This window comes from Castanea sativa, chromosome 11, assembly GCF_040712315.1.
Source record: "Castanea sativa cultivar Marrone di Chiusa Pesio chromosome 11, ASM4071231v1".
Taxonomy (NCBI): Eukaryota; Viridiplantae; Streptophyta; class Magnoliopsida; order Fagales; family Fagaceae; genus Castanea; species Castanea sativa.
The window spans coordinates 60,991,121-61,004,812 of NC_134023.1; the positions used below are offsets into that span (position 1 = coordinate 60,991,121).

At 37.8% G+C, this 13,692-nt stretch overlaps 2 protein-coding genes and 1 long non-coding RNA gene across 3 annotated transcripts; all 3 read left to right on the plus strand.

Moving 5' to 3' along the window:
• The first annotated feature begins 3,831 nt into the window (after positions 1 to 3,831).
• LOC142616865 (serine/threonine-protein phosphatase 7 long form homolog) lies at positions 3,832 to 4,885 on the plus strand. Its single transcript, XM_075789624.1, has 3 exons — positions 3,832 to 4,103; positions 4,196 to 4,286; positions 4,460 to 4,885. The coding sequence occupies exons 1-3, from the start codon at positions 3,832 to 3,834 to the stop codon at positions 4,868 to 4,870; spliced, it is 774 nt and encodes a 257-aa protein (XP_075645739.1). The 3' UTR covers positions 4,871 to 4,885.
• Positions 4,886 to 5,986: 1,101 nt separating this feature from the next.
• On the plus strand, positions 5,987 to 7,769 carry LOC142618082 (fumarate hydratase 1, mitochondrial-like). The gene is made up of 6 exons (XM_075791049.1): positions 5,987 to 6,132; positions 6,474 to 6,584; positions 6,735 to 6,818; positions 7,062 to 7,112; positions 7,203 to 7,252; positions 7,665 to 7,769. The coding sequence occupies exons 3-6, from the start codon at positions 6,738 to 6,740 to the stop codon at positions 7,723 to 7,725; spliced, it is 243 nt and encodes an 80-aa protein (XP_075647164.1). The 5' UTR covers positions 5,987 to 6,132; positions 6,474 to 6,584; positions 6,735 to 6,737; the 3' UTR covers positions 7,726 to 7,769.
• Positions 7,770 to 9,723: 1,954 nt separating this feature from the next.
• LOC142614780 (uncharacterized) lies at positions 9,724 to 10,801 on the plus strand. Its single transcript, XR_012840574.1, has 4 exons — positions 9,724 to 9,894; positions 10,120 to 10,286; positions 10,400 to 10,589; positions 10,717 to 10,801. It is a non-coding gene; the product is annotated as an uncharacterized LOC142614780 (long non-coding RNA).
• The last annotated feature ends 2,891 nt before the right edge of the window (positions 10,802 to 13,692 follow it).

Below are 13,692 nucleotides of genomic sequence, written 5' to 3' on the forward strand. Positions count from 1 at the left end.
CTCTGGTGGAGTTGGTTCGTCCATCATGACCCTCCACCAAGGGTTTGGCCATAGTTGCCATGCTGGATCCGTAGTGGGTATCGACCCCAATTTCTGGCTCACCGGAGTAAGAGGAAGGATGCTCTTCCATGCTTCCCTTTGATTCACATCGGACCAGCCCCAAACTACTGAGTTTCACAAAATTGCAAGTTGGTTGTGTTCTTCCAACACCAGTGGACAAGACTTTTAATTTCTTTTGTTTATGGGTCCGGGAATTCTTTCCCCTTCCATGCTTAGTTAAGCCTTTCCCTTGCCCATCAGATAAAACACTAGCCCAACATCTCTGCCACCCCCTTGCCCATCAGATAAAAGAATGGGCTCGTAACTTCTAACACACTCAAGTGCCTTATTTATCAGACACGTGTTGCTATTGGGACTAACACCTACCGCCTTTATCCGTTGACTAGCTATTTGCACTTCCACAGTCTCGTCTACAGTCTCCTTGGGCCCCACAATATGGCCGTTTGAGTCAAGTTGCCCGTTTGAATCATATTTCGGGCTGCTTACTTGGTTCTACCTCACTTGATCTTCCTTCGCATACTTAGTTGGCCTAACCAAACTAGAGGCATCAACCTGGTTGGTCCTCATTAGCTTCCCCTTCTCTATCACAGCTCGGAACACCCTTTCCAAATAACGTTACTGTGCTAATGATTTCGTTAGTTGGCTGGTTTTGAGAGAATTTGGGAAACTAACATCTCGAGTTTTAGAAACTCGAGATTTAATTAAAAATCGAGCTTTTAAAACTCGAGTTATGGGGTTTGTTATGGTCTTCGTTACTCCCATTACGTGGACAAATTTTCCACCTGGAGGAACTTAGCCACGTAGAAATCGAGTTTATAAGACTCGAAATCTTCACAATATTCCCCCTTTCAAACGCCTAACTCAAACACTCTCACTCTCTCAAAAATCCTGAAACACTTTCTCAATCTCTCAACTCTCAGTGTCTCAAACGCTCTCTCTCAATCTCTCAAACACCGAAACCAGTCACCCTTTAACGCTCTAACGCTTCTCGGCTCAGAACCCTCTAACGCTCTCCTCTTTCAGAACCCTCTCTCTCTCGCTTCTCAGCTGCTGCTACACCGACTGCCGGTCCGCCATAACACCGCCGGTAAGCCTCTCTCTCTTCCCTAATTCCATGGGTGCTTACACCTTTTGGTCCTGTTACTCTGTTTTGGTGTAATTTGTTTGAACATGGCTTTTTCTGAAATGGGTTCTTCTAGATTAATTCACAGAGGCATGAATTTAGGAATTTAATTTTGTTTTTACTGATATAGCAACATTTAGACATCAAAAATTGGCCTTCTCCTTTCTTTAAAGGAAAACACAGCTTACACAACCATATGAGAATGAACCTTTGAACTACACTCAAAATTCTTTTGACATTCCAATATGCGTATAATATTGGCAGCTAGGAGAGCTCAATATCACTTAGCACTACACTATATTTTTTAAGGGAAATATGTGAAAAATTAAAATGTCACACTAGTAATTCTCACAAAAGCAAGATATGTGAGAATTGGTATCTCCTTAACTAAAAGGAGAGATGTAGAATTCCCACAATTCATGGAAATTATAATTTTCAATAAATTAATCAGATGAACAACCAATTTTCATGAATGATTACAATTTTTTGTCCTGAATTCTTACATAAATTGAATTTGGGTTCTCCCTCTATGGGATTTATTTATTTTTCACACATTTGGATTTATTTATTTTGTTTGTGTTGGATAAAATAAAAGTGAAGGTGAGAGATATTTCAAAGGCTTAAGCTTGGTTTTGGCATTGATTGGGGTTCTAATATAAAATCCAGGGATGTTTACTGACAGTATCTTGTTTAAATGCCACGATAATTTTTTTGGGGGAGAGATGCTACCAAATTTTTTTAATGTTCATGGAGACATTAACTATACAATTGCTTAATTTTCATACAACATGATGCTAATTGAGACCCACAAAAAATTTAAATATAATTTTATAAGGATATCTATAAAAATTGGAGAAAATGTAATTTTGTTCTAGTGTTAAAACCAAAAACATGAATAAGAATAATTATTCAATTACAAACTTTTATTCCTCGTAATACCAAATCCAATTCCTTAACTAATTTACATCAAATGTACTAAACCCTTTGTTTCAAGCCTATCATTTTCTGGTTTGGAACTTGCCTAAAGCAACAAGTTCAGCTACTCCTCGACTTTAATTACTTTCAGACCATTATACTGATTTGGAACTAACCCAAATCATCAAGTTCAATTACTCCTCATCTTGGACAAGCATGACCAACATCCAACTCTTCAACCGGAATAGCATATGGCGAACTCCAGTCAGCATCAAAGATTTGTTGAAGTTGTGAAACAATGGCAGGGTTGTATGTTCCAAAGCTGACACCAACTGTTGTATAGAAGTAATCCCAAATAAGATTGCTTGTGCCAATGTGGGCTCGCACATCACTAACTGCATACTTTCCATGGTTTACCCTGGTATACCCAAGGTAAACATTTCCTGTACTAGTTCCCTTTTGAGTAGCAGGTCCTGTCAAATTGAAACCTGGAACCCTGTAGTACTTAATCTCAACTTTTCCAAAACACTTGTTGTACTTTGATGAATTGTAGAGAACATTGGAGTAAAGGAGAGACTTCAGATACTGATCAGTATTGTCGATAAAATGTGCTCAGTAGGCTACTAATATCTTCACTGTTGCATCCTTGGAGAAGACAACCTACTAATCATAAATTTTGTAAGACTATAAAACCTGGAACGTTGAAGGTTCTAATAAAGATATAAACAGGTGAAAATCTATTAAATGAGTAAAATCATGTTTGGTAACAATGAAAGATAATCCATTCCACCTTTTGGTAGCATTTGAAATAAGTCTCTCTTTTGGTAGCATTTGGTAACAATGAAAGATAATCCATTCCACAACTGCTCCAAAATTTTGACTTGGGATATATGTTCTTCATATCTTGTTTGTTGAGGTTATGTAACTAGGCTTAATATAATTGTTTGTGGGCATTAGAGTTATTTATGAAGACCTAATTCTATGGAATATTGTTGCACTCTTTGCAGTATGGAGCCTGGGATCGATGAGGAGCCAGAGATTGTGCGCCCTGGTCCAGAAGATCCTTCATTGTTGACGCGACAACGAAATCATCGATCAGAGGACATTTGGAATGGCGAGGTGAAATATCTAGTTTTAACAACTACTTTAATTTTTACGTTGTCGTTGACTTTTAGCAAGTTCTTTGAAAGTTGTATATCTAATTCTAACAACCGCTATAATTTTTATCCATTTTACAGGACTCGGGCTCACTTACATGCCGTGGTCGCGCTAAGGAGATGGCAAAGATAACGATGCAAGATAATCGGGTGATTGATATTATCAAGTTGGTGGGGTTAGAAGGATTGTTTAGGGTCCCTTCCAGAGAGATAGATCATTGCCTAATATCGGCCCTAGTTGAGCGATGGCGGCCGGAGACTCATACGTTCCATCTTCCACATGGTGAGATGTCAATCACCCTAGAAGATGTGGAGGTCATTTTTGGACTTCCTATAGACGGTGAGGTCTTGGTTGGGCCGACTACTGTGGTGGATGGGAATTGGAGGCAACTATGCGTGGAGTTGCTTAGTTTTAGCGTTCCGGAGAATGACAACAAAACTTTGGTGGGGCAAAGAATTCTTATTAGCCGCCTTGTTGAGCGCATTGCAGAGCCACTACCTCATGATGCAACGGAGGAGCAAGTACATCAGTATGCCCGGTGCTATATTTTAGCACTACTAGGGGATAAGATTTTCATGGACAAGTCGGGAGATAGGGTGCATCTGATGTTCATGGAGTTCCTGCGGAACCTTCATGATCCGCCAAAGTATAGTTGGGGTAGTGGTTGCCTGGCATGGTTGTATAAAGAGTTGTGTCGGGCAAGTGATAAAGAGGCATCGCAGATTGGTGGGGCGTTGCAATTGGTCCAGTATTGGGCATGGGCGAGGTTGCCATTCTTGTGCCCGAGGATAGAGCCACCACCTGGATGCGATTATGGCCCATGGCCAAAAGCTCCACTTGCATTTAAGTAAGTATTTTCCTGATACTTAGTGTGTTATGCAATGTACTATTCTTAGTAACTAAGTGGTAATATCTTATGTTATTCGATCGTAACTGTAGGTGGGTGCGGGTGCCAAGCCCGAAGAGTAGGCCATCCGGCACGGCGTTGATCCATTATCGTGAGCAATTAGTTAGAATGCAGCCGGACCAGGTAATAATATACAAAATTTCTGTGGAAGTTATGTTAATTTTCCTTAAGAATATGTTGAAATCATTGCTTTAACATATCTTCTATTTTAATTTTTGTTTTTCCCTTTATCTATGTATTCTCCTTTGTTTCACATTTTAAGATATTATGATAATTGTTTTTTGTTTCTATTGTAGATTATATGGCAGCCATATGAGGCAGACTTCGGCCACCTTCCTGACTTCTGCGTCGCAGGGAGGGATACGTGGACGGCAAGGGTGCCACTTGTGTGTTTTTGCATAGTAGAGACACACCACCCAGATCGTGTCCTTCGACAATTTGGGTTGGCGCAAGAGCGGCCCGATCATGTTGTGTACGATGATAGACTGCATAGAATAGACTTGCGTGGGAAGGTGGAAAAGAATTGGAGGGAGGAACATGGACCGTATATCCTTACATGGGATACGAGACAACAACGACTTTGCCATGCACCTCCTCAGACTGGTGAGATGCCTCGCAATCATGATTATTACCGCTGGTACCGTCTAGTCACTCGAAAGTATGTCGACCGCAACAGCGCTAAATTAGATATAATGGTAATGTGTTAAATTAGATTTTATTGCCTACTTTGTTTTTTCTTCAGTACATGTAGGAACGTAGAATCAATTGATTTCTTTTTTCAGCAAATCTAGTTTGATCTGACTGACCTCCAATTAAAAAGACTTTCTATTACATATAGTATTCTAATAACACTTTTTGTTCTTAGTTGAGTATTTGAGTAGATCAAATCTGATTGTACTGGTTCTTTCTCCGTTTTAGGTTGAAAGCCATTTAGCACTGTTGGAGATGCTTCCTGTAGGCAGCCGAGCACACAACCATGTCCGACGTGTCCTAAATAATGTGGCTGGGCTTGGTGGTGGTCTTGCAGCAAATGGGCAGGCAAACAATGGGCATGAGACTGAGTCAACAACTACTGCAACCCCAAGCACAAATGCAGCACCCCGAAGTACATCGACCCGTGTTCAAGGTGCTACTGCAAGCCTAAGCACAAGTGCAGCTAGGGGCCATGGTCGGCCTACTACAGCAAGCCCAAGCACAAGTGCAGCTAGGGGCCGTGGTCGGCCTGCTATAGCAAGCCCAAGCACAAGTGTAGGTAGGGGCCGTGGTTGGCGTGCAACAACCCCTCGGGTTGTAACTAGTCCCGAGGTACCTGCACCCATCCCACACGCATCTCCTCCACCTGAGGTTCCTCCACCCATCCCAGATGCATCTCCTCAGCTCAAGGTCCTTTCACCCACCCCACCTTCGCAGCCCAGTTTTGATCTTGGTTTTGATTTTCATATGACCCCTCCTACGCACCCTGAGACACCCTCATACCCACCCACTAGCTCCAATGCACCCACTTTGCCCATGACAATGATCCCCACTCCTAGCTATACAGAGCATCATTACCCACCTACCTCATCCTCATCCGACCCTTTAGGACCTCCAGTTGGGATTGACACTGATGTACCGGACCAGCATCCCCCTCAGCAGCCCTCACCCCCACGAGGTAGACCACAACGTACTAGAAGAGCACCCACTTGTGGGACTGGTGGACACAAAATAGGACACAAAGGCAGCTCTATGGTATGATAACATTACCAACAATGTAATGATATATATTGTGGTTCACTTTATTCTTATCATTACACCGAATATTGATTGTATGCATCTAATGTCTTTGCAGCACGATGATGAGCCTAAGGATGATGCCCCACAGCCTCCTCCCCCCGCGCCCAAACATTACATAAGGGTTAAAAAACGCAAAATTGGTGAATCTTGAAAAAGAAGCAATACCTGAAATGTGGTGGATGTGGATGTAGATAATGTGAGGCAATGAGTTACAGTAAAATTAATTCCAAGCTTGGCTGCTTTTTAATTCATTTTTGCCACATGCTTTTTAGGAATTTTTTGATTTCTTTACTTGTTGAATTGTTTGTGATAGTGCTTCTACATGATTTTTCCTTGAAGCAATTGTTTGTGACAAAATGTGGTGTGGTTTATCCTTGAAGCATATAGTTCTTCTTCTATTAAGCATATACCTTTTGCAAATTATGCACGGTGTGGATTTACCAGTGTTTGGGTGGTCTAGAATTTCTGACTTCTAGTGTTTTGTCTTCAACATGATTTTTTGCCTCTAAATTGTGTTTTAATCATGTAATATTCCAGGTCATCGCAAATAGAGCAGCAGAGATCCTTGGCCATAAGCGTGGTGAAAAGGTTGTGCACCCTAATGACCATGTGAACAGATCACAATCTTCTAATGACACCTTCCCCACTGTAAGTCTTTTTTTTTCTTTTATTTTTAACTTGTTCATTTCCACCACTTGGAGGGAATCACTCCTCCCTTCTGTTTTTATTTGTTTTCCTTGTCCAATCAACTGGTTTCTTGCTGTCTTTTGTTAAGTAATGCGGTTTTCTTGTATCCAGGTAATGCATATTGCAGCTGCAATGGAAATAAATTCCAGATTGATACCAAATTTGAAACATTTGCATACCTCACTAAATTCAAAGGTTTGATGATTATTTCATCCTTTTTCAACACCAGATTGAAACATGATGGCTAAATTAGACTGTTGTTGCTGCTCCATGTCTTATAGACTGTGTTGGATGTTTCATCTTTGGATAACCTTTTTAACTTTGAGTTGTACACTTGGATTCAGCCCTTTGAGTCACGTGGTTTGACTTTGTATTAGATTCATTCTATTGTTGCTTTTGCTGGGATGGACTTCTGATTGCTTTGTGCTTTTGTTGCAGGTAAAATATGGAATTGACCGTGTCTTCTGCACGCTACCTCGGATCTATCAGGTTATAAACTCTTAAAGTGTTAAATCTTTAATATTTTTTCTTTTGTTCTCTCCTTTTAGTTCTGACTGATTGGAGACTTTATTTGAGCAGCTTGCACAGGGTGGTACTGCTGTAGGCACTGGATTGAACACAAAGAAAGGGTATGTTATTGCTTTGAGGTTGAAGCAATTTACTTATTTTGGTATTTTGTGACGTGTATTGCTCTAAATACAAGTATCTTTACTTGTTCTCATTCCCCTGGCTTGATTTTCTTTGTTTTATCAATTTTCTCTGCCCTTTCTGTAGATGATTTCCCCTCCTCCCTATCTGCCATTGTAACACCTTTTTCCTTATTGTTTCAGAAAATTATTCTGATAAAACTGTAAATCATGTCATGGATTTGGCAATAATGAACATGAATTCTATATTCTTTCCTCTAAACCTTTTGTCTGTTCATTTTCTATCCCTTTTCTGTTGTGGGGATGTTTTACTGTATGAGCAATTCATTACTTTTCATCTTGTCCTACTTGAGACCGAGTGGGGCTGTATGCTCATATGTTTCATTTTTGGCAGGCTGCACATGATGCTTTTGTTGAAACCAGTGGAGCCCTTAACACAATTGTTGCTTCTCTGATGAAGATTTCAAATGACATACGTTTATTAGGAAGGTTTGTATGCCTAGTGTGACTTGCATTTTTTATTTACGGTTCTCTTTAAGGTTTTCACTGTGTTTCTCTTGTACAGTGGTCCACGTTGTGCCTGTAAAGCTCCCATCTTATTCCACAATTCTTTTAATTTATTTCCTTTTTAACTAAAAACCCAAATTTCATTACTTAACTGAACCTAGGCTCTCATATTTGAAATCATTTAACATAGGCTCTCATGCCAACAAGCTCCAACTCAAATGGCACTTCCTTCTACTAAGATTGACATTATCTATAGTTATGAATAATTTGTTAGAGAGGTTTATTCAATGACATTTGAAATGGAGAATTTCAGACCTTTTACCTTCCTTCTGGAAACAATTACTTTAATTGGATTTCAAATGGCTCATTCTTGTTTGAATTTTGAAATAGATAGTGTCTCAGCATGATCTTGCACAGTCCATCATCATAACACTTTTTGCTTACTTTATTTGTTCTTTTGCTAAAATTTTTGTCAGCTTTTGTACTTTATACAGTAAGGAGAGATTTATTTTCCCCCCCATCTCAAATAGAATTAAATCTGTCTTTATTAGAATTTGTGCCATTGGAGCTTTCCATTATTCACCTATTTTCTTTTCTTTTTTTCTTTTTTTGGGGGGGGGGGGTGATTTTAAAATTTTATTAGAACCACAAACAGTAGCTTGCCAAAATCTCAGTTGTAAAAAAAATTAATTGATTCCCTAGACTGCTTGATGTGCAGGAAGATGATGCTTTTGTTTATTGAAGCATCACTATTATGAGTGTAATTCTGTTGGTGTTGAGGAATTTGTTCCACTGAACCGACATCATCAGTTTCTAAAATTTAAAAACTGATCACTGGTTGTCAGATTAAAAAATCAAATCAACTGAAACTGATGGAATATCAGTTCATTGGTCGATTTTGTTGGTAGTGGTAGATTGAGTACCTTTGAAACTAAGATAAGCAGCAAGAGGCGCTTGAATGGGCTCAATGGATTCTTTTGATGACGAATACAGATTTCTCTTGAAATTTTCTCAATGGTATGGTACTGATTCCACCCAACCCTAGCCCCTAGGTGCTAACTCCTAGAGGTCCTCTTTTACTTGGTGTTGACTTTAACAAGACATATGTGCTGCCTCCTAGGTTCTTTATCTTTTATTTTTCTGTTCTTTAATTTTCATGTTGCATTGTTCCAGTCAAAGTTCTTAAAGAAGGATATAGTGGATCGAAAATTCAAATGGATGATGGAGATAAACTAAGGGAACAAACCTAAATGCTTTTCTATGTAGAACAGTGGGCTTGATTTCTTGCATAAGTAATGGGCCTGTTAATGTCTTCTTTTTGCATAGCCTAGAATTTTGGGAAATCAAACCATCTCATTAAGCCCCATCAACATGGTCTCAAGTTAAATGGCCCAAAACCTTATCTTCCTCACTCAATCTCTTTGCCTTCCAAACCCCTTCTCCTTCACTCTTTGCAGACTGACCTTTAAAACCAAGCAAGCTGGTGTGTCTGAGATTCCCTCTCTCACATCTCCATTATCTCCCATCCCATCTAAGGGGCATCTCTGTCAGTTTTGGAGCATATTGGTTTCCTGACCTTCAAAACCAACCACTGAACCAAGTCTTTTGGTTTTCTGAATACCAGCACTGATAGTTCTGATGGAAGAGAGAATACCGACTAATTGCTCGTCTAATGTGTCTTGAAGCCACAAGTCACTACCTCATCCCTATTCTCCACCTTACTCTTTAAGAGAACGATGCTGTTAGAATATGATATGGGAGGTTGAAATCATGTAGTGTCTATTTTTTCAAAAGTCCCCATGATTCAAGTGTTGAATATTTGTAGAATCTGTACAGGCATTGTCAGAGCTGTAGATCAAACCTGTGCAGAGATTGGCATATCAGATGCCTATATGCAGTTCGTTTTTTGTCTCTTCTCCTTAAATTTTTTATATGTGTACATATAACAATTGTGTAGCATTTGGTTAAGGCACTTTGTCTCCTTCCTTTGTTTATGATGACTCAGGTTACTTGATATGTATTTGGATCCACAGGATGGTAAGGAGCCAATGTTTAAGGCTGCTGTTCGCCTTCTACATAATCATGGAGAATCATTGGATCCTTTGCAAGTTTTGGAGGTATTACATCCCCTTTCAGTCACAAGCATACATGACCTGTTTAGATGCCAACTATAGGGCTATGGAAATAAATGCATAAGGCCATCTAAAATTTAGTGTTGCATACATAGTTAAGAAATATGAATCCATATACACAATTTGAATTTGATGTCCAGTGATTGTCACATGACACACTGTGTTATTCCTTTGTTTTCTCTTACTATGTTGGCAAATTGATTATTGTAGAAGATAGCATTGGCAACTCGTTGGCAACAAATGTATCTAGCAAAGGCTGGACCTCAGGGGTGTCCCCAGCTAAGCATAAAACTAAAACAGTTGCTAAGAGTGACTTAACATCGACGGAAAAATATAGGCCAAAGGTTCCAAATGATATTATTGGAAATCAGTTACTGGTATGTGTGTTAGTTCTCATTTTCTGCCATTGCTTTTGGAACTAAATTTATATCTTCATTTATCTCAATCTGGAAAAAGAATTGAAAGGATTTAGTTATCGAATGATGTGCAGGTTAAGCAACATCATGACTGGTTGACAAATTGGAAGAAGCAATTTCTTGATACTGGAAATAAGAAAAAGGGAAAAAAAACAAAATGATTCTGGTGCCAAAAAAGCTGTGCTATTAAGTGGAACTCCTGGTATAGGAAAAACTACCTCTGCAAAGTTGGTTAGTCAGATGCTCGATTTCCAGGCAATAGAGGTGGGGTAATTTTTTACCAAGATACACATTTCTATTGAGCATCTAGATCATGAGTTTCACCCCTAAGACATATAAATCAATGGTATGATTTTTCATTTGCCCTCCTGATCTCCCTTATTTCGTTTAGGTAAATGCTAGTGACAATGGTGGGAAGGCTGATGCCAAAATTGAGAAAGGAATTGGTGGAAGCAATGCGAATTCTATAAAGGAACCAGTGCCGGCTCAAGGCCTAGGCAACTTAGGCCTAGGCCTAAGGCCCCACAACCAAAAAAAAAATCCCTACTAAAAAAAGGCCCCATTTTTATTTGTAAAGGCCCAAAATTTTATAAAAATATAACATTTTTAAATAATTAGAACTTTTTTTTAAGTGATGTTAAAGATACCACAAATTTTACTATAGGTTTAAGTTTAAATTTAACTAACATGTCACCAATCACATAAAAAATAAATTCAAACACAAATAAATTAAGTTGTTGAATTTCATCAATTACAGTCATTATCACATTATATTGTGAACATTTTGCAGTATCTTTAGTATTTTTCTTTTTCATTTCTAACAAGGCTTCCAAAATAGGAGACCAATAGAAATTAAAACCAATTGAAACCCTAAAATGTTTCAAAAAAAATGCTGCAAATGTGATAGATCATCAATGATGACTAATCTCCTCTAATAGTTTGAGATCTTAATTTTTGTAAACTAATATCCTACAAAGCCACACACCAAATAATATTTATCTATCTCTTTCTCTTAAAAAGAATATATAAATTAAAATTTAGGTTACAACTGTACTTAACTATGCATAGTTATATATCCAAGTTAAAGTAAGTTTAAAAAAAAAAAAAAATTTCTAGTTCTTTTTGTTTAAATTTATGTTTCAACTATAATATTCAATCCTCTGTATGAAATTAACCTTAGTTTAATTATTATTATTCATCAATTTTTGTATTTACATCAAATTAGTCTTAATTTAATTAGTATTATATATATTTATTTAATTAATGTTTATATATAAAAAGGCCTTATATAAAGTTTCCGCCTTAGGCCCCAAATTTTGTTGGGCCGGCCCTGAAAGGAACTTGTCAGCAATGAGGCCTTCAGTGTCAACATGGATCGGTTGGTCTTGCATTTATTAATATCTCACATAAGCGCATAGAATATGATTGTTTGAAATTTCTGCTAAAGTTTATTGTTGAAGTTGCAGATCAAAGCATCCAAAAACTGTGCTGATTATGGACGAGGTTGATGGGATGTCTGCTGGAGATAGGGGTGGAGTTGCTGACCTTATTGCTAGCATCAAGATTTCCAAAATTCCTATTATCTGCATTTGTAATGATCGATACCGTCAGAAACTAAAAAGTCTTGTGAACTACTGTTTGCTTCTCAGCTTTCGAAAACCTACGAACCAGCAGCTTTTTGTTCTGATTTCTATAATTGTTTTTAGAGTACTTTTTTTTATGCATGAAATTGAACGTAGTTGTGATCTTGTCCTTTCATGTGGTATTTGCTGAATTGACCTTCTCTTGTTATTTGTTTATGTGATGAAGTTTAAATGACTAGAGTTAGTGCTTATGGTTAGAATATTCCCTTTGTGCTTTTTACACAGGCACACTTGTTGGCATTTCATAGTTTGCCATTGATACCCACATGAAACTTTTATCTGAGATTTGGATTAGTTTTGTTGATGCATCTAGACCCAGAATATGAAATTACTTTGTATCTTCTTGTGATGTTTCTGTTAGTTGGAGATTTTTGGTTGCTTCTAGATTTCTAGTTTAAATGATCACACATATGCATGCCTCGTACTAATTTGTAGGCTTTGTACCTTGTCCTTTATCAAGTTTTGACAATTACACTTCACCCTTTCCATGTGATTGTAGGCTGTTTGGTTTTAATGCGGGGAAGTTGAGGATGGATGAGCGGATTGACCTGAGCATGAGTAAGAAGTGCATTAATGATTTCCTCTTCTGAGAATCTGCAGATTGTACAAGGCTGGTGTCTTCAATTGAAGGATCCTTCGGCTTTGGGTTCTTAATTTTCTGGGTTGGCATAGAAAACATTCACAGTGAATACAAAATTTGTTGTGAAGATGATTAGAGACCATTTTATATTTGAGAATGGTTCATGTACCATATCTTGCTGGATATATTTATTATTCAATCTAAATGGGTTTAAGTAAATTGAAAGCTGCTTGTTGTCATCATAGTCTCTTCTCTGGACCAATTACAGGTCCGAACAAATTGATATATTTGCACCTCATTGAGGGTGGCGTTGTTGATTCATATATTCTTGCTCATTGGTCAATTATCGGATTTCAGATTTTAATACTTATATTTTAGTAAAGGTGATAAGCGAGTAAATTCTTTTTTCTTGTGATTCCTTTTTAGTGAATGGAAGATTATTTTAAATCCCTTTGATAAACCAAAGAAGAAGAAGGGGGGGAAAAAAAACATCGAGAGAATCTAGTGAAACATTCATGGTAAATTTTAATTGATACCATCATTAGAAGAAAAGTAATAATATGGATACTTATTATCAACATCTCTTTTTAAGAATAGGATGGTTCAAAATTTTGTGAAAATGAAAGGGGGAAATATGAAAATGAAATCCTCAGTGAGTAAGTTGTGGACCTTGTGGTTATTGAAGGCATTAATTATTTAGTATGCTTGGTATTTATTGGTGTTTTGAATGATAAAAAGATAAAGATAAAACTCGATTGAATGTTGATCAGTTGATATACAATTCAATACATGCGAACATGAGTTTGCAACTATGTAGCATATTAATGTCTAAGTCAAACTCTCAATATTTAGCAGAGCCATATTCAAAACTACTGCAACTTTGGAGTTAGCAAGTACTGTGTATTCATGGTGGGGAATACCAACTGTGTGATGTTTTTATTGAAGCAATTAAGACTTTGTCTGCTGGGAGTGATCCAAGGTTTGAGACTGACAGGAGTTAGAGAGAAATAATTGACTTTATCCATATGCTGATATGCATACGATTTGAGTTTAACTTGTCGAAATATGCTATGTACATTATGTGAGTTTAGACCATAATTTTCACCAAGCACTTATAATTCTTGCAAACACTAATACAAGTACA